The 14470-nt window shown below is 49.3% G+C and overlaps 1 protein-coding gene across 2 annotated transcripts in view; it reads left to right on the plus strand.

The window, feature by feature from the left end:
• Positions 1–14470, plus strand: part of NHSL2 (NHS like 2) — a 241997-nt gene that overhangs the window by 152690 nt on the left and 74837 nt on the right. The window contains exon 1 of one of the 2 annotated variants that reach the window (XM_063601904.1): positions 5143–5819. The exons of the other annotated variant lie outside the window; for it this stretch is intronic. Coding sequence (XP_063457974.1) covers positions 5753–5819 — 67 coding nt within the window. The 5' untranslated portion in view covers positions 5143–5752. Of the gene's footprint in view, positions 1–5142; positions 5820–14470 lie in introns of those variants that run through there. 2 annotated transcript variants of the gene reach the window in all.

The following is a 14470-nucleotide window of genomic DNA, read 5'->3' on the forward strand; positions in this document are numbered from 1 at the left end:
TCATGGGGGAGGAGACATTTGGGCTGGGTCTTGAGAAATAAGTCTGACTTTTCACAAGCAGAGATGGAAGTGGAAGGAAAAGCATTCTAGGCAGAAGGAATAGAACCTAGAGAACACTTCATCAGGGCTAGAAGAGAAGTTTATGTTTCAGGCTTGAGGGACTGTGCCTGATGTGCAGTTGGAAAGTGTCTCCGGGCCCAGGGTTGAGTGAGTTTGCTCTCTTGGGGCACACAACACACAAGCACTATGAGGGGTAGCCGCTGGCAGGCTACAGCCCACTGGAGTCAGAGTCAGAGTGTGTATTAGAATTCACTTTTCCTTATGGAACTTGCACCTGGAAATTCCCCACACCAGATTAGAGCATGTGCAGGTTATGGCAGATGGGATCAGCAGAATGAAAAGGAGACAGGCTTGGAGTCAGCCTAACTTGGGTTCAAGTCCCAACCCTGCCACTTACTAGCTCCATTTTTTTATCTAATGTCTGTCTCCGCATCTTCAGCTTAGGTCCTAATAATCCGCACCTGACAGGGTGGTTGTGAGGAGTAAGAGCATGACTAAAGTGACAGGGGTAGCTCTTGTCCCAGCTCTTGGGTTCCGGGGGGCAGTCCAGAGATAGTACCACCTGCCGCACTTCCCTGTCCACCCACTTTGACATCCCTGAGTACAGAGGGGTACAGCCAGTGAGGTGGTAATGATGAACCTTAAGCTGTTTCACTTTGGGGACATGGGCCCCTGAGTTGCTTCTTTCCGGCCTCAGACTTCTCTGTCTCCTCCCCTGGTGTGCCTAAGGCACCAAGTAGGGTGGGGGAGCAGCCAAATGGTGAGGCCTGGCCCTCCCTCTCTCTTTGATAGAACTGGGTGCTCCTGGCTGGGCTTAGCTTGAAACACAGGCGAAAAAGAAAGAAGCCATTCTTCCCCAAACTCCACGTGAAGACACCACAGGGAGTTCAGCCCCCCTCCTAAAGCCACCATGCCTCCCTCCCTGAGCACAGTGCTCAGTGAAAAGGCTAGCCAGCCTTTCCAGACCTTCTCCACAGGCAGTGATCTTACAGCAGTGAACCCATCAGAACAGCGCCTCCAGCACCCTACCCAACCTGGATGTACACCCTGATGAGTAGAAAGGGATGAGAAAAATTTGAGAAGACTCTTGGGTTGGTGGGGGAACAAGGACCAAGCATGTGGAGCTTTCAGAGGGATCGTCAAGGAGCAAAGGAGGGCTGGGAGGAAGGAGAGGAAGGAAGGTCTGCATGAGCAGGGTAGCTTGGCCTGTGCCCACGAATGGGCAGACACTAACTGAGTCATTCTCTGTGCAAGGCCCTCCACAAGGCACAGCTTCAAACACCCAAACTTTGGCCCATCCCGCAAAGAATTCATAAGTTGCTGGGGCAGAGAAGGTTCATGAATACATGGAAGATTTGGAACAATTCCAGGACATCTATGTTTAAGGACAAATGAGAGGCTCAGCCAGCCAGAACTGAAGGTATTGAGAGGAATTATCCCTGCAGACTGCTAGTAGGGATGTGTGTAAAGAGGGCTTTCAAGGGGTGATGGGATTTGGGCTGAAGCTTAAGGAGCAGCCTGTAGGGTTTGGGAACAGCAGGTAGAGGCGGTGAGAGGGGATGGGAAGCACTGTTTAGCAAGCACCTACTATGGGCCTGGTGTCGTTTAGCTCATTTCAGCATTATCTCATGAAAGGCTTACAGCAGCTTACAAGTTAGGTGTTTTCATTCCCCCATTATACATGGAAAATGGAAGCTGGGGAGGTTAAGTAAGTTGTACAAGGTTACACAGGTAGAAATGGCAGCATGAGGATTTGAATCTAGGCTTCTCTGACCACAAAGCTTTTCCCTGGTGGCTTTACCATGAAATGATAAGCCACAATGACAAGATAAAGAAGAGAATGAGTAGCCCAGATTGAATGGGCAGAGGGGTCTGTTTCAGGGAATCAAGAGAGAGGAAGCAAAGAGGTCAGATGAAGCCGGTTCTGAGTATAGGCTGGAGAGTGTGGACTTGACACTTTAGACGACAAATCACTGGAAGGTTCCAAGCAATGGAGTGATGTGGTTTGATTTATGTTTGTAAAAGCTCACTCTGGCTCCTGTGTCATGAACAGATTTTAGGATGCAGAGGTGGAGTCAGGGAGCCCACTGAAGAAGATATTCATTGAAGGGGTCTGGGGAAGGATGATGGTGACTGGGACCAGGGTGAGGGAAGTGGAGATGATGCCGTGAAGTGCTCCAATTTGAGACAGTTCTAAGGAGCAATTTACAGGACTCAGTGAATGGATAGGGGAGGGAGAGGAAAGCATAAAGATGTCTAAAAGCATTCCTCATCCAATTTAGATTATTAAAAAAGGATATGGTGGAGAAAGCACTGAATGTGGAGATAGACGGGGGTCCAAAACTTGGCTGCACCATGTACTAGTTGGGTTCATTTAGTCCAGAGGGAGTATGTGACTCCCAGCAGATCCTTAAGCATCTAATGGGCTATGGCCATGGGGACACTGGTGCTTGGGTGAGAAAAGCTCCAGGGGCCACAATGGGGCTTACAGAGAGGAGGAGGTGAGGACATGGGACACGAGATATAGGCTTCCCAAATGAGAAGCTCAGATGAGAAGAGGAGAAGAGTGGTGAGGCAGAAAGGACAAGGGAGAAAGGAGGGGTTCCGCGTCTGCTCTTCTCTTTTGTTGTTTTTCCTCCAATGGGAACATCTTGAGCATGGGTGTAGGCCCAGTGGAAGAAGCCAATATGGACCTTGGCTAAGCTGCCTCCCCTGTCTTAGCCTGTTTAAGTATCTGTGGAGTAGATTAAACTAGTATTATCTACCTGACAGGGCTGGTGTGAGAACAATATGCAATGATGGTTAAAAAACTGCTTTGAGGCTGGATGTGATAGCTCACAGGTGTAATCCCAGTACTTTGGGAAGCCGAAGTGGGAGGATCACTTAAGCCCAGGAGTTCAAGACCAGCCTGGGCAACATAGTGAGACCCCATCTCTACAAAAAATAAATAAATAAATAAGGAAAATTAGCTGGGAGTGCTGGGGCGCTCCTGTAGTCCCAGCTACTCAGGAGGCTGAGTTGGGAGGATCACTTGAGCCCAGGAGGTTGAGGCTTCAGTGAGCCATGATCATGCCACTGCACTCCAGCCTGGGTGACAGAGCAAGACCCTGTCTCAAAAAAACAGACAAACAAACAAACCGCTTCAAGAAGGGCTTCTGTAGCCCTGGTCATGTTCAACTCCTTGACCTAAGTAGGGGTACACAAGTGTGTCCAGGTTGTGATCATTCACTCATTCCTCCTCCCCACCACCCCCATGCCTTTACTCCCCAAACTCTTCCAAAACATACCTGTTCGTATTCAAGCTTCCTCATGTTCCTGGAAATATAGTCCAGGGTCCCAAGTGCACAACCCAAGCAAATTCAATTCTATTTTCACTTTCAGGATGTCCCATGCATTCTAGAATCATCTCAAGTTGTCATGGTCCTGTCTTTTCTAGCCTCTCTGAGCTTAAAGTCCATGTTTACAACCTTGAAGCTACCAAGACTCATACCTAGGACCCATCACAAATGGATAAGAGGTCAGGAACCAAACATTCTCCAAGCTTCAGTTATTCACTTATCACCTTGAAGATTTTTGCTGTGTTCAATCTTCATGATTTTTATCATATTCATAAATGTATTTTCCCAAGATGCTTCACTTCTGGCCCTTCACGCTTGCTCTGGGACCTCTATTTCCCAAGCCCTCTTTTCTGGCCTCAGATCGATCCCCTTGGAAGCCTCACATTCCACAGTGAGCTGCAAAGCCCAAGCATGGGTCACACTATCCTGTGATTCCTCTCTATAATTATCTGTTGCCCCCACTAGGCTGAGACAGCCTGAAGTCAGTAGCTTGAGAGATGTTTGTGGAATTGTTGAAGAAAACTGAAGAGACCCTTGAAAGCTGGAGACTCAACAGGAGAGGTTCCTAGCAGGGGTAATATTCCAAACAGTTAACAGTGTGTCCTTCCCCTTTCTGTTTCTGGCCAACTGTTCTTCATCTTTCATGACCCAGTCCAAGCATCACCTCCGCTGGGAAGGTATCTCCAGACCTGGGAAGGTATCTCCAGACCTTCCAGACTGAAGAAGCTTCTCTTTGATAGTCTCACAACATTATTGATCCTTCTCTGTATTGTCATGGCCTTTGGACATGTCATTCACACCCTCCTAGGCAATGACTGGCACCTCTATCTCCCCAACGCTCACACAGAGCCTGGCCAGAGCAGATCCCTGGGAACTGCTGAAAGAATGACTGAATGACTGGGCAGGTGAGTGGGCAGATGGATGCGGGGATCCCACTTTAGATCTCTTGCCCCAAAGTCAGAAAGCTCTGCTTTCTGGATGGCACAGTGCCCCAAGTCTTCCAGGCTGAAGCTCTAGCCAGACCCACACCCACAGTGCTTCGTGGCCATGACTATTACAGACAGGCCCCCTGTCCCAGTGAGCAGAAATCTGATGACATCAGCATTGAGCAGTACCACCACTCGCCTGAGTGAAGGCACTTGAGGCTGTCTAGCTCTGGCAGAGTTGGTTCCAGGAGCCACAGCCCTTCCTCACAGCCAGGCTGCTGGGGCTGGAATGGGCTGCTGAGCTAGCACCACCTGCCCGGTGTCGCTTATCCCACAGGGCTGCAGCACTCACAGTGAGCGGCTGCGTAAGTGTGTCCGTGTGTGTGCGTGTGTGTGTGTGTGTGAGAGAGAGAGAGACAGAGAGACAGAGAGAGAGAGCGCGCGCATGTATTTGCTGTGGAACTCATGGAAGGAGCCCTCTCATTGGCTGCCAAGGGTCCCAGTTCCAGTCTGTGAATCTCTGGGCTGCCAGCTCTGCCCTCCCCTGGGAAGGCAAAGCAGGAGAGGGAGGGGAGAGTGGAGTGAGGCTTCAGGTGTGTCTGACAAGGAAGCAGGTACACCTGGTGGCCACACTGGGCATTCTTGTGGCATCTGGCTGTGCTAGCTCCAAGTCTGCAGCCTGACAGCTTTGTGCTCTGCCCAGATTTTCCCAGATTTCTGTTGGGACTGGAGCCCAGAGCTCATTGGCAGCTGTCACTTACAGAACTGGATCCATCCCCCAGTGGAGCAGGGAGCTGTGTCACTTAGAATTCCTGGGTAGCACATTCCTTCACTAGTCCCTGTCACACTCCTGGATTAGGCTCTGTTATTGGCCCCGCGCTCCTGCAAGCTTCTGCAGACAGAGTGAGCGAGTGAGCGAGTGAGTGAGCCAGCGAGCGGCAGCAGGAATGACAGCACTGAGAGCAGAGACAGCCAGGGACGGTGAGGGCGGGCGAGTCGGGTCCCGGGGGGTGCCTGTGCTGGCCCTTTCTGCAGAGGCGGATGAAGTGGGGGCCACTTTCAGGGCTTGCTAGGGTTTCTCTTGGAACCTGGGCTGCTCGACCCGAGTGGAGCACTGAGCAAGGGGGAGGGGGAAAGGGAGGGGGAGAGAGAGGGAGGAAGAGAGAGAGAGAGAGATTGAGAGAGACTGAGAGAAGCTCCTAGCAGGCTCTAGTCCAAGTGAGAGGCTCAGATCTGTACAATTCTGTGCCAGGGGCACAAGTGGGATTTGGAAGAGCCATGTATGTGAGAAGCAAAGCTGAGGTGATGTAAGCACCTGGGGAGGAGCACAGGCAGAGGAGGAGGAGGAGGAGTAGGAGGAGGAGGAGGAGAAAGAGGAGGAGGAGGAGGTGGCAGCGGCCGCCGCGGTGGCTGCCAGTCCAGAGCAGAATGATGGGCAACTCTCACCACAAGCAACCGAGGAGTAAAAGCCAAAGCAGGATGCATTCAGCAACAGGTACTCTTTTCCCTTCCCTCCTTTTCCGGGGCTCCTACAGCCAGGGCCTCCCAGCTGCTGCCATGCGGGGCCCCTGACCCTTGGCGTGACTTGCAGGGGCTGGCAGGGGGCAGGGAGAGAACCCGAGGGAAATGAGGGTGAACTTCCAGCTCCCCTGCTCCTGTGACAGGCTGAATTGCATAAGTCAGAGCATCCTGAGCTGGGAGGGGCCAGCCCCTTCGCCGGCAACCCTGTGTAGCCTCTGGAGGGTGGCTGGAGTGTCAGAGAAGTGAGCAGCGTGCCAATGACTGAAGTTCATGGCTAGGACTGTGCTTTCTCCCTGGATCCAGTAGGCAGAATCTTGGAACCATGCATGGCTTATCCTTTACTAGCCGAGCCTCCTTTGTTATTCAAACCTTCGTCTCACCCCACCCCAGCCCCCATACCCGCCCTGAACATGTACACCTACACCTCTCCTGGCTCTACCTCATATGCTGCATGCATGGAATGATCCAGACAAATCTGTTTCTTGCTGTGTAATGCCCTGCCCCCCACCTCCCTGCCCCATCCCTGACAGAGCTCTCCTCATGCATGGGCGAGAAGAGCATTTGCCAGCCTTGAGTTTGTTGTTCCCCTACCTCTGGATGTGCTCTGCTTTGCCCCTTCCTTGCCCCTCTCCAGATATGGACTCAAGGGTGCTGGCATAGTTCTCCCCAACAACTCCTTCCTGGATGCTGACACTGGAAATCAAGGTCTGCAGACAACTTTTCCTAGCTCACCTTCCCAGGCGGTGCAAGAACAATTTGGAAGCAACTTCTCTTCATCCATTCACCCACTTCCACCAACTCTTACCCTCCTATCTACCCCTTGGCCACTTGAAAGTACCTTCCACTGCTGCCTGGGGTTAGGCTTCATGCAGTAGGGTCACAAGTACTTTCTCTCTGTGCCCTCCTCCCTCTGTCTTGGTGGAGTTCCCTCTTCTCCTTTGTCAGCACCCACCACCCCCACCACCACCACCACACACACACACACCCTTCGCATCACACAGAGTCCAGGAGGAGCCTGCAGTTCCCTCTGTGCCTGTTTGGGAAGCTCTCATTCACCATTCGGGCCTGTGAGAAGGAAGGAAAAGTTTTTGCCAAGTTTGACTCACGTTTACCATAAGAAAGCAATAAATGGATTGTTGTCTTGCCAAAAGTGTGCCATGCTCAGGCCCAGAGGGTTGCCTCTGCCTCCTTCTGGGGACTCAGCTGGCTATGCAGTTGAGGGTAGTTGTCCAAGGCCAGCCAGTCCCAGGGGCAGCCCTACAATGGGATTCTTACAGGGCGTGGCGGGGAGAGAAGCTACAGGAAAGCAACTTGGGATATGCTGGCAGGCAGGGTAACTGTTTCTGGAGCCCGCCTGTTACAGCAGGGCTTTGTTTGGCTTCCTATATGGGCTGAATTTGGGTCTCTGTGGTGGACTGAGCCAAAGAATAAAAATTCTGAGCATTGAAGTTTCTTTGGAATCTTTCAGGGACATACTCTTCCAAGGCCACCATTAGGTGAATGGCCCAAACACCACCTCAGAGTCTCCTGCTTCTCTGCCTTGGAGCTGAAGGCTCAGGACCTGCTGGTGTTACATGGAGATGCTCTGTGCAGCCCAGTACAGAAGCTTGAAGATAACTTTTTACATAATTGCTGATGTGACAACTTGGGACAGTTACTGGCTATTGTTTCATTTCTTAGAAGTTGCTTTGTATCTTCAATGCCAGCTCCAATCCAGGGTCATCCTAGACGTAGTAGCTATGGGAACAGCCTCTGGCAGCACGAGGAGGTGGCCTCATAACTGCTTCTCCCTCCCTCTCCCTTCCACCTCCTGGTCCTCACCTTACCACAACACCACACCTTCTCACTCACAATCCCTAGGTGATCCCAGAAGCCCCGATTGAACACTCACTCCCACTGGGCTAAACTTGTGCCACTCTTTCTCTTCTTGCTTGCTTTTCTCTCTTCCATTTTCGCTTAGTGACCCCACTGTCTTTCCAGTAACCCAAACTAGCATCCTGGTAGTCATCCTTCACTCCTCTCTCTCTCTCCCTCACCACACACTTTACAGTTTTCACTCATCCATCTATCTGCTCATTCATTCAAAAAGTATTCATTTTCGAGGCCTCCTCTGAGACATCTGAGCCCCTCTCTTATCCTACTGTCAGTGTCCAAATCCAGGCCTTTGGTCACTCTCGCTTATTCCAGAATTGGGCTGTCTGCTTCCACCTCTGACCTTCTCCTGGGCACGCCCAACACAGCCAACAGAATGAGCTGTCCCTGTGCTCCCTTGCTATGAACTCAAGTCTTACTAATTGGGGTACGAGAGATTACGATTGCTCCCCAAGTGTGGAGTGGATCTCAGGTGGCCCAGGGGATCATTGTAGGTGTAACAGAGAAAACTCTTTTTGCCTTTCAAGTTCTGTATATATTTTAATGTGTATTCAAAAAATATATAACTAATACATCAAACCCATGATTTCTCATATTTTTTTAAATTAGGGTAAGGTTAAATGTTTTTAAAGCGAGTCTTTTTGAATAAAATGATTAAGTAAATAGTAGAATAGGAAGCACATGGAAATGGCAAAAGTTGGGAAACTGAGATACCAATGCCTGAGGCTTGAGAAGCACCCATTTCTAGGATAAAGTATGTTTTCCTTAGCACAACTTAGAGATCTTTCATGATTGGGCCCTTCCTACTTCTCCAGCCTCACCAGCTATCATTTCTCACCTTGAACTTGATCCAGCCATATTGAATGAGTTGAAGGTCTCCAAATGCTCCCATTCAGCATTACCATGCTTTCACTAATGCACTTTTCTCTGCCTGGAACACCTCCTCCACCTGCTATCTTCTCCTGACAGTTTTCTCTTCAGCCTTCAGAATCCTGATCCTGTGTTTCCTCTTCTCTGAAACTGTCCCTGACTGACCGCCTTCCTTCATACAAATTAATTAATAAAGTTCATCACCCCCTCCTCGGTACTAAATTGATACCTTTTACATAATTTTATCATTGCTGGTATTATCATTTTTATACTTGTTATTGCATGTTTATCTCCCCCTAGTAAAATGTAAGCTTTTCTAGGGCAAGGGCTACAATTTGTATACCAAAGGGTGAGAAAGAACCCTTGGCCAAGACTCAGAAGACTTGGGTTCCGGTCTCTCTTACCCAGTAACCTGCAGGGTGATCTTAGGCAGGTCATCCACCTCTGCTACCTCTGTCCTTTGGCTATAAAAAGCTACAAATCCTCAGGGGGGATCCTTAGCACATTCCCAGGGTAATTGGGAAGATGCGATGTGAGATAGCTAGGAAAGCTTTTGAAAGTTGAAATTGCTTTTCAAACGAAGAAGGGTGATTATGATTGCAGAGGGAGGAAACTTTTCCCAGAGGCTGGAGCCAGAAGTGAGCCCCACAGGTTTAGGAGACTGTGGAGGAGCAGCCAGGCTGAGCTGCAGCAGGGAAAGGATGAGCAAAACCAGCCACACAGCCAGTAGGGGTGAGGGTGGGGGCAGGGGGGAGCGGGGCAGTCGCAGCACGTGGAAGCCCAACAGGACCTTAGAGCATAGGTTGCTTTAAGACTGGAAAGCCTTGTCTGCCAAGCTCATGAGTTGGGATTGAGTTCTCACCAACTCTCACAGCCCCTTTCGCCTATTGAGTGAGTGTAGCCCTGTCACCCTGTGAATCTGTATGTGGTGGGGAGGGGGATGCATGCTAGCGCCACCGTCACTATACAGCATACGCATAGCTGTGCATATATGGACCAGCTATTTGAACTAGCATCCCATAGAGAAGAGAAAGAGAGTTAATATCCATCATGCAGCTATTATATGCCAGCACTTTTCATCCACAACTTTACTTAGCTCAGAGAAACCACCAGGCAGGGATTATTGATGCCATTTTACAGATAAGAAAACTGAGACACTAAGGGAGAGCTGCCCCATGATCCAATAACAAGGAAGTTGTAGAGCCAGGATTTGAGCCCAAATCTGCCTAATTCTCAAGCCTGTGCCTATTGCACCATACCATGTGCTTCTCAGCATCTTTGCATCTGTGACAGGCATTAGTAACCCTGGAGACTGGATGTGGTGGAAGGAGGGGTCTGGGCTTGCTTGTGGTAGGGCTAGCAAATCTCTATGGCAACAAGGGCTGCAATGCCCAGCCTTGTAGAAGTCCCACCACATATCGTTTGATGGCATATTTGTATTATTGGAATAACTGAACTCATTTGGGACTCCATGCTGGGTCCAGAAGCTAGAGCCAGGGATTCCTGAGGTAATAAGAAAGTAGAGGATTCTTGAATTTAAGCCTAAACCAGGTTAGGCTGAGAGAGGCTTCAGATCCAGACGACTGGTATCATGCTGTTTTCCAACATCCCTCTCCCCGCAAGCAACCGAATCAGCACTGTAAATACGGTGGCCTGTGCTTCAGGATGAAAATGAGTCCACCATTCTCTTCTCTGTACCTAAACAAAATGAGGAAATCATATCATTACATTTGCAAGGCATTTTTATAGTTGACCTGGCTCTTTCATCTTCACAAGTTTATTGAATTCTCACATCCTCGATTTCAGTATGGTGGAAGCTAAAATGGCAGAGACTGATAAGGGAGTCCATTGACCCCTATCCCCCTGGGAGCTTCTTCCTAAAGACCTATTTTCTAGTCAGACTTAATGAGTCCATTGGAAGGTATGGAAGAAGTTAAAATTCGAGGCCACCGAACAAAATATTTCCTGATGCCCTCCTCCCATGACTGAGAGATGTGTTGGAGGCAGAGGCACAGGCCCTGGGGATTGGGGCCAATCGTGATATGCCCACATTTTCTGGGCCAGAACATAGAAGGAAACAAAAAGTAGGTGTAAAAAGAAAGGTACAATGGCCACCCTAATGTCAAATACAAGGGGAATGGCAAAATAAATATGTTGCATCCAACTTCACTGAAATATGGTAGACCATGAAAGCTAATTATGAAGACTTGAGCAACATGAACAATGCTTATAATAAAGTGTAACATGCAAAAGGCAAAACACAAAACTGTTTCTATGCTGAGCTTCACAAACCCTGCAGAAAGTATGTCTGCACATGGCCAATAATTGGAAGAGAACTGTGGAAAAATCAAAACTTGATTTATTGTGGGTGGCAGGCTTGGTGGATTTTTCTTTCCCTTAGATTTCCATTAATGTTGTTATAATGTTGTTTGTGCAAAGAATAATAAAAACCATTAACACATACAACAATTACACTGGGAAATCATTCTGTCAAGCTGAGAGACCAGATCATATCATTTCCCTGAGCCAGCAAACACACTCGGAAGACATAAAGACAAAATTAGGTACCTTTTTGGAGAGAGGCAGCTACAAGGAATGGGGAGAGATCATGAAATTAGTGTGGGAAGCTGCACGTTTGAACTCAAGTTCAGATCCTTATGTTAGAGAAAGCTGTTTCACCCCTGTATCCTCAGTTTGTTCATCTGCAATGTAGGAATGTTGATAATAATAGCCTGAGGAGCAAATGATCTGGGACATTCTCAAAGACCTTGCGAAGTGTAAAATGCTGCATATTGTAAAACCTTATCATGGCATGTGTACGGATGCTTTGAAACAAGAGTGTTAGATACCGTTTTCCACTGTCACACCCAGTTGACAACAAAGCCAGCCTGGGCCTGTGCTGCTGGGTGGCTTCAGTTAGCAACCACCTTGTCTTCTCTCAGTGCTGGGTGCCATTGAAATCTGATTAAGCAAGCAAAGCTTTCTAGTTTTCGCCTTGGATGGGAAATCATCAAGAAAATGTTGTGGGTTTTTCTCTTCCTCTAAAATGCTTGAACTCTGAACATGGTGAAGACCTCCACAGCTCTTGGATTCTCAGCTAGACTTGGCCAGTTACAAGCTGTGTGTCTTCAGGCAAGTGACCTAAGCTCATCGAGCCTCCTTGGTCAGTTGGAATTAATAGTGCCTACCTCATGGGGTGGTTGTGAGGATGAAATCAGGTGCTGCATGTAAAGCACCTGCTATGTAGTAAGCAAGGAGCGTGTGTGAGCTGCAAGGAGCGTGTGTGAGCTGCTATTGTTATTGCTCAAGATGATCAGGGTAAGAAGGTCTCTAAAAATCACCTGAACCAGGGGTTCTCAACGAGGCGGTGAGAGGGATGTGGAGGGGGTCTTGGGGGAGCACAGTGTGTGTGTGTGTGTGTGTTGTGTGTGTGTATTCTTTTTTCTGAGACAGAGTTTCACTCTTGTCACCCAGGCTAGAGTGCAATGGCACGATCTCAGCCCACTGCAGCCTCTGCCTCCTGGGTTCAAGTGATTCTCCTGCCTTGGCCTCCCAAGTAGCTGAGATTACAGGCATATGCCACCACGCCCAGCTAATTTTGTATTTTTAGTAGAGATGGGGTTTCTCCATGTTGGTCAGGCTGGTCTCGAACTCCTGACCTCAGGTGATCTGCCTGCCTTGGCCTCCCAAAGTGCCGGGATTATAGATGTGAGCCACCGAGCCCAGCCGAACACAGTGTATATTATATATGGTCATGCATATTATTATTTTTGCATGGCAACATTGAAAACTCTTCCACGAGAAAAGCAGATTTTTTTGTCTCCATTATGGTGAGACCCAGGTATTTTAGTAAAGGTGAGGTGTGTGCTTAGAAACCACTAATCTCCCACAAACCTTTCATTTTATGGATCCACAAAAGTAAGGTGACATTCCCAGGGTCATGCAGCTACAGAGATCAATAGGGGCAACAGTCCAGTTTCTTTCCCCACCACTGCCACCACCACTGCCCAAGAGTTGTTCTTATGACCTCTGGGATTTCCTCATTAACAGAGTAGAGACACCCTAGGCCACATGGTCATGGCCGTACAGCCATTATCAAGCTGGGAGAAACCAGACAAGGCTCTGACATTGAAAAGAGGCAAAAATGATGCTTGAGACTACAAGGAAAGATGTCCTTGGTAGGAGACCCTGCACACTGATGTGTCAGCTCCTCATCACCCCTAGGCAGTACTTTCAAACAATCTGGGCTAACGTGGCCTCCTAAGTGCCATCTCCAGTCATGTGGAGTAAATTGTCTTTGATGAAACCTTCATTTCTCTCAATAGCAGATTTTCTATTTCAAAAGTCAGTTTCCTGTCAAAATCTCCCAGAGCACAGACAGAAGGGTGTGGGGGTCCCAGGAGCAGGGTGAGGCTCCTAATTGCTCCCCACCATTCGGGTGGAGTGTGTTCTCTGAGTTTTGTTTCTGGCATTAGGGAGGGTAGCACAGAGCCACCTCTATCAATTCCTTTTGTGGAATTCATAGGCCTGGTCAGGGTGGGGTGCAGGTGGGGTGCTCTTTGGGCCCTTTAAGCTTGTCTCAGAGATGTGCAATCCCCTCCCCCATGCCACACAGGAGATAAAAGCCATGCACTGCCCCTGTGGAATATTCTGACCCACCTAGCAGCCTGGGGCCCTGCTTCTGCTTCTGGGACCTGGCTTTGGGGGTTTCTAGCTTCCCAGGCTGAGCTCTTCACACTCCCCCCACCTCCCCACTGTTGAACACTGCCACTTCTGGCCTCTCCCCTGCCAGAATCTTGACTATCCCAACCCTGCACCATAACCGTCTTCCTGGCTGGGTTGGGGGATGGGAGCTGTCTGCCCAGGGTACAGAGTGAGGTTGGAAAGGTTGAGAGTCATGATGCTCAGAGCCAGAGGTCACACTGCTGGTTCTGAGGATGAAGATGGCTCCCCACCGCCCTCATTAACAGGTCTCCAACCCCAGAAACATGAGGTCTGTGTCATGGAAACTTATATACACAGCCGTTTCCCCACCCAGGGACAATAGCTTACCATGACTCCAGCCCAAAGAACGCCCAAACCTGAGTTGGGGGAACAAAAGACAAATAGGGACTGGGACTCTAATTTGTGGAGTCTTCCCATCTCAAATAACATGTGGCTCTGGCCATGTGCAATGTGCAATGGCAGCTCCTACCACAGCAACAGCAGCCACCTCCAGCCCAGAGGGATCCGGGGTGAGATGTGACTGTGAAACAGGATGACAAACTCAGGTATGTGTGAGGCAGGCCAGAGAGAATAGCCAGTGGGAGAGCCAAGCCCAGAGTAGGAGCAGCAGTGTTTTAGAAAGGTGGCCCTCCTGCGCCTTAGAGGGAAGGCCCAGGGTACCGGTCAGAAAGGCCATAGGAGGACTGCTAGGAAACACGGGCCAGCTCCAGCAGGGCTTCTGTGGAGCCAGGCAGTAGCTTGAGCAGTGTGCAGATATTTACTCACTGAGTCAACATAGCAACTTTATGGCACAGGTCCTTTTATTAGCTCCTAAAGGGTATATATAAATGAGAAACCGTAGACTACATAAGTGATCTATAGATTAGAAACTGAGGCTCAGAGAGGTTAAGTGACATGCCCGAGGGAACACAGGCTGTAAATGGTGAGGCTGGGATTTGAGCCCAGGCAGTAGGGCTCCCAAGTCTGTCTTCTTAGCCCCTATGCTAATCTGCCAATGTGAGGGGGGTAAGACAGTCAGGCTGTCCTTGCTTTTAGCCCACTAGCTGGGCTTTAAGACTGGACTTTCCTAAAAACTGGTGCAATGGTTCTCCACCTGGGGAGATTTGAAGCAGTATCAATGCCTAGGCTCCACCCCTCAGAAGTTCTGGTTTAATTGGT

Source organism: Pan paniscus, chromosome X (assembly GCF_029289425.2).
Source record: "Pan paniscus chromosome X, NHGRI_mPanPan1-v2.0_pri, whole genome shotgun sequence".
NCBI lineage: Eukaryota > Metazoa > Chordata > Mammalia > Primates > Hominidae > Pan > Pan paniscus.